The 8,023-nt window shown below is 40.9% G+C and overlaps 1 protein-coding gene across 2 annotated transcripts; it reads left to right on the top strand.

Annotated features, from left to right (window-relative positions):
* Positions 1-561: 561 nt before the first annotated feature.
* Positions 562-6,637, top strand: LRRC42 (leucine rich repeat containing 42). Of its 2 annotated transcripts, XM_085307996.1 has the most exons (7): positions 562-1,072; positions 2,948-3,079; positions 4,130-4,248; positions 5,208-5,296; positions 5,386-5,499; positions 5,651-5,735; positions 6,151-6,637. In XM_085307996.1, exons 1-7 carry the CDS (start codon positions 600-602, stop codon positions 6,405-6,407), a joined length of 1,269 nt encoding a protein of 422 aa, XP_085164122.1. In that variant the 5' UTR covers positions 562-599; the 3' UTR covers positions 6,408-6,637. The 2 variants fall into 2 exon arrangements, with proteins under 2 accessions (XP_085164122.1, XP_085164121.1); XM_085307995.1 differs by lacking the exon at positions 2,948-3,079 and having other exon boundaries at positions 576-1,072.
* Positions 6,638-8,023: the final 1,386 nt, after the last annotated feature.

The following is an 8,023-nucleotide window of genomic DNA, read 5'->3' as shown; positions in this document are numbered from 1 at the left end:
AGCCTCCCCCCACCCCAGACAAGTCCCCATCGCTGCCCCCAGGCCAGGGCTGCAGGTGGGGGACAGGAGGCCCGGCCCCACCTGGGCTAGGTGGGGAAGGGGCATCAGGAGCCTGCCCACCTGCAGCCCCCCAGGAGCCAGGCCTGGGAGGGAACCCCCCCAGCAGGCCCCATTGCCTGCTGCAGCCGCCATTAGYCCTCCTCCTCTTCCTCCTCCTCGCAGCAGGCGGCATAGCCAGGGCCACACTGTGGGGCCCACTTCCCCCACAGCCCCCAGGTCGCCTTGCAGCCTGGGCAGCAGGGTGCCCAGCACAGAGCGGTGGGGCCCTGCCAGTGCCAAGGCCCTTCCTGTCCCTGCCAGCCTGCGCTCCCGCTTGCCCGGCACTGCATGGCTGGTGGATGGCTGTGGCACCCGCTGCTGCCACCCGCAGCCTGCCCTCCCCCCCTCCCCCCACCCTTGCCCTGCAGGGTTGCACGACTGCGTGTGCGCAGTGCGTTGAGGAGGACTGCCAGGGTCTGGGGCTTTCCCAAGGAGCGTTTTCCTTTGGGGCTATTCTTTACCTGTCTCCCGGTTTGTTTTTGCAGACCTGGACGAGGGGAATGTCTTACTGCCTCCACTCAGAACGCCACTTGGATACTGGGCCAATATATGTGCGTGAAAATGGGAAGCTGCACATGGTAAATCAGGGTACAGGCAACACACAGAATGTCTCCCCCAAACCAACATCTTTTAGACTGTTTTCCAGAGGATTCTCTGTGGAACTTTGTATGAACAGGGAGGATGATAGGGCAAGGAGGCAGAGGACTGATCACTTCATCTTCACGTACACTAAGGAGGGGAACCTCCGATACTCTGCCAAGTCTCTCTTCAGCCTAGTGCTGGGTTATATTTCTGACAACGTTGATCACATTGACTCATTGATTGGTTTCCCAGAGCAGATTGCTGAAAAACTATTTTCAGCTGCAGAAGCAAGGCAAAAGTTCACAGAACCAGTTACAGGACTGAGAGCGCTACAAAAGTTTACGGAAGCATATGGCAGTTTGGTGCTATGCTCATTGTGTTTGCGGAATAGGTAAGTGCATCCAGTAACGAACACCAACATCCGCTAGTGCTTTTTGCAGACATGTTTAAGGTTTCCATTAAATGATTTTCTCTCAAAAATAATTTAAAAAATCATGTGCTGTATGACCCTGCCTAATTTTAATTGTGTCCTGAGCCTTGACTCATTCATACTTCATGGGATGTTTTTGTAATTGCTGTTTACAAGCATTTCAGTGTATTCAGCTGACCATACATTTAAAATACACCTTGACAAACAGTCCAGGTTTGTTTACTCTGAGCTTACTGTCCCATTTCATTTTTTTTGGGGGGGGAGAGCTCAGCAGAAATAGTCTCATAATAGGCTTTGAAAACAGATATGTTTTAGTTTAGTTTATTTTGATATCTGTCCCCATATTTAACACGCTTTAATGGGATTGTTCCGATTAGAATCCAGCACCATTTTTTCTGTCTTTGTTTTCTCTCAGTATGAGAGAGACTTGCCAAATTTAAAAATGTTTTTAAAGCCTTGCTCCTACTGAAGTCTTTCTCAGTAATATAAGCAGGCTGTCTTCCGTCTGTACACTTTAAAAAAGGGACGGTTTATCCTGTTTAAAATCAAAGCACAGACATATTCATCTGAATTGCCAGAGGTGTTTTGAGCAGAGTAGAAATGTTTGATCAAAGGTCAGTTATCCTTTGTTTTATCCTTTATACCTAGTCCCCTTAAACCTAATCCCTTTTTCTCTAGTACAAATACTTTTTATGGGCCTAATTCAGGAATGAAGTTACCTCTGGCTTCTTGTGCCATTACAGGAAGCTGTGTTAAGTATAAAATCTTTGAAACCCAGGAAAAGAGATATTAAGGCATTTTCTGATTAATCTTAAGTCTAGAACAGTCTGATCTTCTCTTCACACACCTTCTGATTTAGTATTATCCATAAGGAACTATGTTCTTGCACTCCAGCTGTACATACTGCCTTCCACATAACTGAATTACATGACGAAGGGATGTGGTGAGTAGTTTGATATGCTATACTTGCAATAATAGTCAGGTCTCCTCACTGGATGGGCAAAGAGGTGCTGCTTTGGGGGGGGCGCGAGTCTGTGAGCATCTCATTTCAGCACTGAAGCTGTTGTCCTCAGGGACTACCTTGCCATGAGGCCTATAGGATGTAAATACAGGAGATCAGTAAGTTAGTGATTAATAAGCGCAAGCAGTGTTAGTGCATATTTATGCATGCCATTCTTCAATGGTCTGTTCCCATCTCTGAACCACCTACTGAWTAGTTCCAGCACAGATGTGGCTGCAGAGTGAATCAGACCAGGGAACCAAACCAGCGAAAAAAATAATCTGCTGAGTAACTGTTACCAGCGGTGTAGTCACAGCTCTAGTTAGAGTCCTGCAGGTGTTCTGTAAGATACTTGTCTCTAGTGAAGTATTTTACTTGCCGGTGTAAAAAATAAATTTTACCCTTTGGCAAGGAATGCTGCTGCATTTGGAGTAGATTCTAACACTGGATAAATGTAGTCTTGTTCACACACTGAGATACTGAAGAACAACAGTTTGAGAAGTTGTTTTAAGATAAACTAGAATGTACAGCCTACTTTATTTTGAAATAATCTGTAAAGAAATCCTGAACAGCAGYGTTTGCAAGTTGATGTATTATTCTTAGTCCAGTAGTTTGAGTCAAAGCAGAACCACGGTGCTGATTCAAGTAGAAGGYTGGGTACTCGGATGTGTTGTGTGCAGCCTGCAGCATGGAAATGCAGTTAGGACAGCTAGCTAATTTCTGGCAATTTTCGCATATGTATTAATGTGAAATGACTACAGTATACTAATGACAGATGAGGATCTAGGACCCTTCGTACACGTGTCTGAACGTGAATGGCTTTTTGCACTTCACAGATACCTGGTTATCTCTGAAAAGCTAGAAGAAATTAAGTSTTTCCGGGAGCTGACTTGTTTGGATCTTTCCTGTTGTAAACTTGGAGATGAGCATGAACTGCTAGAACATCTCACTAAAGAAGCTCTGTCTAGGTACTGATATAATTGATAATGATATTTTCTTTCCCCATCACTAAGCAATTCAAAGAAGCAGGCTGCAATTCTAGAGGAAAGTTTCACAGGCAACAACATACAAGTTTGAATATTTTGGTTCTTTCATAAAATCTGTTCTTGAGATAAAGAATTTACACAAACAGCAAAATCTAAATCTCAAAAGATCCTACAAATATGCAAATACAGAAATACAAATGTACCGTCTCATGCTTTTGAATCAGATTTTTATAATTTCCATTGTCTGTGTTAAAAATGCATCTTAAGCATTTCTAACAGCTTTAGACTTTTATTTACTGTTTTTGGTGAAGTTTATCAGCCAGATTTTTAACCAAACCAACATGCCACATGATGATTGCTGCAGGCACTCAGTTAAATGTTGTGTTAAATGAAATTTATAAAATAATTATGTAATTTGGACTGATATTAAAGAGTGACAGGTAGAAAACTGTGGAAATCAATAGGCAGGATAATTGCTTGCTAATTAACAGATACTATGTTACCATAAGACTTTGCTGCATTATGAGTCAACATTTTGTCTTGGAAGCGCTCTGAAAAAATGTTTTAATCGTATTTTTTTTGTGAGATTGTTCATCTGTTTCAAAATAACAGCTCACTGCATGCTTAAATATCATTGCCATAACTCTTACCAAATATGTCCTATCTCATTTTGCCAAGTATTTTTCTCTTTTTAGTTTGAGTCAYGCTGAGATTGGCAATGTTGAGTTAATAGCTTCATTTATTAAAAAAAAAAAGTCTGTTAGCTACTGCTTGTGCTCTAAGATTGGTTTGTCATTGAAGCTCTGGGAATAGCTAGTTGAGTAACTGCATCTATTGAGCTAGCAAAGAGAACATAAAAATGTTGGTCCTACCCAAACAGGCTTCTTGTTTGATATTTTTTATTAATACTAACTACCAGACTGAAGGTTTGGCACAGGAAGAGCCCAGGCTTTTGACACAGAATTAAGACATTCTGCAAAACTGTCTTAAAAAAATTGACTATTAACTATGGATTTGTATTTCTCTTCTCAGTGTAAAAAGGCTTCTCCTGAAAGACAACTGTTTATCAGATGCAGGCCTTCGCAGAATGACAGCCCCAGTACGAGTATTGAAAAAGGGACTTGAGAATCTTTTGATATTAGATTTGTCTTGTAAGTGCATTGTAGTTTAATATTAGAAGCAAGCTGTGTCCTTTTAAATGACTAACTCCTTAGTAGTGAAGGAACACGATCAATTTAGCAGTTCCCATGAGCTAAATAACCAACCCCAGGACCCAGTCTTCCAGAAGCCACAGGTTGTACCTGTAGTCTCAGCCACTTGCCATTGAAATGTCTCTTACCAGTGAAGCAGGGGAAACAGAGCCAAGCTCCTAGCTGGCATAAATAAAATGCTTAAAGGATTATCTGTGCAATCCAAAACAGAGGTTAAATTAGCCATTTCTGTTTCAATTAAGCGACTAAACACTGAATTTTTACAGTGTTTGACAACTGTCACTTTTAATGCATGGAGATACCATCTTCTGTGATAGTTAATTTTTTGTTTGACTGTTAGACATATAAACTTTTATTACATTTTCTACTATACCATTCATTCTTTTCCTGGAAAGCAACAGGATATTTTGGGGGCAGAAAAATTAGTATATAACTAGCAACTGTACTGTGATAACTGCACAAAGGCATCCCAGTTAAAGTTATTTAAGTAACCTTCATTAGGTGCTTGARTTTGCAACCCCTGCAGTTTCTTGAAAAGTAACTTTTTCTAGAGTGCTTTTGGAAACTCTGCTTATGTGTCTGTTTATGTATTGGTCAAAATGATTTTAAAAGTCATGCCTCAAAACTGATACATCCTTTTCATTCTGGAAAGTTTGCCATAGCATGCATTCAACAAATGTCTACTACTACTTATATAAATATTTGGAATAGTTTGAGCAGAGCTGTTATAAAACTCGTATTGTGATAGAGGAAAAAAAATTGATTCACTTTCAAAACATGAAGCATATTACAGAATGGCCCCCCAAAAACCCTTGTTTAAACATTAGCTTTCGAAAGAAATAGTTTCGACCATCTTTCTCCATATCCTGCAACTTAGCTAACTTTACTTGATTTTATAGGTAACCCTAAAATTACAGATGTGGGAATTGGATACCTCCTTTCTTTCAAGAAGTTGAATTGTTTGGATATTTCTGGAACAGGTCTCAAGGTAAAGTGCAGCTTCTGTGCAAGTTTATTGGACAAGCAAATGTCCAGATGTCCTTCCCCACTTACTGCTTTGTTTTCTCTTTTCACTAGGATGTTAATGCAGTCATTAAGCGGATCCAGACACAGATAGGTCTTGTTCATTCAAAAGTGCCTCTGAAAGAATTTGATCATAGTAACTGCAAAACAGAGGGATGGGCAGAGCAGGTACGTGATTTTTAGATCTATTTTATTCTCTAGAAATTGTTCTTGTGTAGTATGAAGTCACTGAAGAGTAAGGAATAAGGGATAGGGTTGTTTCCAAAGGTATAGCTACAAGCTTTTTAAAGCATTTTTAACTCTTTCAATTTCATTTCAGACAGTTCTGCAGTGGGAGCAAGCAGTTATGGAGTCCATCAAGCCGCAGGAAAATCTGCAATCCAGAACAGCAGCTTTGCGCTTCTGTACGTACTGCATAGGGACCAAGTAGCTTACTCATTTTCTACAGGAAATCTTTTCATGCATTTTTTTTTTAGCATAAATAGCATCTCAGATGTGCAACTTAAGACATCTGTGGAGATTTATTACAATGTGTTGGGTTTTCTTCATTTGTTAGATATGTGGATAACCCTTAGACAACATGAGAAGAGTCCTAAGGCCACATTTAGTAACAGAATTTTGTTATTTAAGCAATAAAAAAAAAATCTCCTTAAATTTCTGAGTACAAAGTAGAAGTGTTCTTTTCCCTATTTATAGTTCAGCAAAAGAGTTTGCATTCCAGGCTGGCATGGTCAAAGCAATTTGCAACACAAATATGCATTTTTCAGGACAATTTTGTTTTGTCCAAATCTAAACTTGATCTTTTTTTTTCTCCTGTAGATGGCAAAACACACAGAATAGAGGAAGTGGTCAAATGCAAGTTGGTGGAGGCAGAAACAAAAACTTCTGTAAACTTGCAGTTTTATAAGGAACAAAATCAAAATTGCTATTTACCTTTGAAAAGGGAGGTTGCAGGCAGCCATGAATTGAAGAACAGTAAAAAAAGAGCTTTGGCAGAACAAGAGAGAGAAAGGACTTCCAAACAGAAGCATCTGTGCCTCACTGTGGAAGACTGGGATTTGTTAAATACCTACTGACTCAGAAAGAAGTGAGTCTTTGTTTGTTTTCTTGCTGATGACAGAATTTAAACATATCGAGAGGGAGTGACATAAAGGAGACCAGCATTGTTAAGTCTCTTTGCTGTGTATACTAGTGAGTTGCTTATGCTTGGGGGGAGGGGGGGTAAAGTCAAGAAGGATAATGATACTACTGTATATTTTGAATACATAATGATTTTTAAAATAAAGTTTTTTGTTGTCATCCTTAAGTAATTCTTCTGACGAAGATATAGTTCAGAAAAATAGTTGGTCCTATCACTCCTCCTTCTCTGGAGATACTCAAAACCTGCCTGGACGTGATCCTGTCCAGTGTGCTCAAGGTGACCCTGCTTGAGGTGGGAAATTGGACTATATGATCTCCAGAGGTCCCTTCCGACCTCAACCATTCTGTGATTCCATGTGATTCTCTTGCTTCCTCAAGGAGGGGAGACTAATCATTTTAAGTCAGAGGAGCAGGGTAGAGGGGTTTGGTTTTGTTAATGCTGAAAAGGTTCTAGGTGCCGTGGTACTCGGCCTAAAGCTGTCATTGGGACAGCAAGCACAGCTACGCTGTGTTTGTGAAGTGCAGCAGGACTGTAATAGCCCTGGGAGTATATAAACCTCGCCCTGGAAGTTCAGGGCTGGGCTCTCAGAGGGAGGCAGCAAACAGGATAAGCACAGGCCCTGGTGAGAGGGAGGCAGAGAGACAGTAACCCTTAAGTAACATAGTTATTGCAGAAGTACAAAGTAGAACAAAAGCCCCTTATCGCCTTCCTTTTAACCTGGGAAATGAGAGCTGAAACTGGGTTACTGTAGAGATTAAAGCATGCAGTGGTAATATACTCTCACTTAAAAGCAAGTTCACCTGATTTTAGAGTCTTCTGTGGTTTACAACCGGTTTTCAGTGCCCATGCATGTCTGCAGTATCCTACCTATATTTCACCATCTAAAAGCATTCAGATGAATGTTCACTGATACGTATATACCCCTACAACAGACCTAGGTACTCAGCATCATTCTGTGTCAGTCTATCTAAAGCCAAGAATACAGCTGTAACACTAGATTTATTTGCCCTTGAAAACACGCAGGGCAATAATTAATTCAAAACTGAGGTACATTGTACCCACAAGCACTGGGAAGAACCACTCATTTCACTGTGCCTGTTAAGGCACAAGAGTTTACTACAGGTTTCCTGTACCAGTGCTTATCTAGAGGGTATCTTCCTTTTACACAGTTGTTTGTCATACTTAAGCAGCAAGAAAAGCAGCACATCCTTGGAATTCATACAGATGCCAAGCAAAGGAGCTTCACCTTGAAAGGTCTCTCTTATTTTTTTATTGCTGAAGTTTCCTCAGAAGGACTACAAAACAGGCACACTCTCTTCAAGCCCTATTTTTCCTCCCAGAAACTCAGGCAATTAATACCTTCCACTGAAGACTGCATCAGCCCTGTTCCAAGAAAACAACTGGGCTTAGCAAAGCAGCTTCTCAACAGGGAAGACATCCACCATGACATTCAAGTATAACTCTCTCCCTAGAACTGACTTTTGGCTCAGCAGCCACCGTGGATTTCTTTTTCTAACCTTTCTGTGACTGTGACAACCTGCTAATCTGACC

The sequence above is a fragment of the Rhea americana genome, unplaced genomic scaffold (assembly GCF_003343005.1).
Source record: "Rhea americana isolate MKP2758 unplaced genomic scaffold, rheAme1 scaffold_27, whole genome shotgun sequence".
Classification (NCBI taxonomy): domain Eukaryota; kingdom Metazoa; phylum Chordata; class Aves; order Rheiformes; family Rheidae; genus Rhea; species Rhea americana.
The sequence above is the reverse complement of the archived record's forward strand: the minus strand, read 5'-3'. Positions and strand labels throughout refer to the sequence as shown.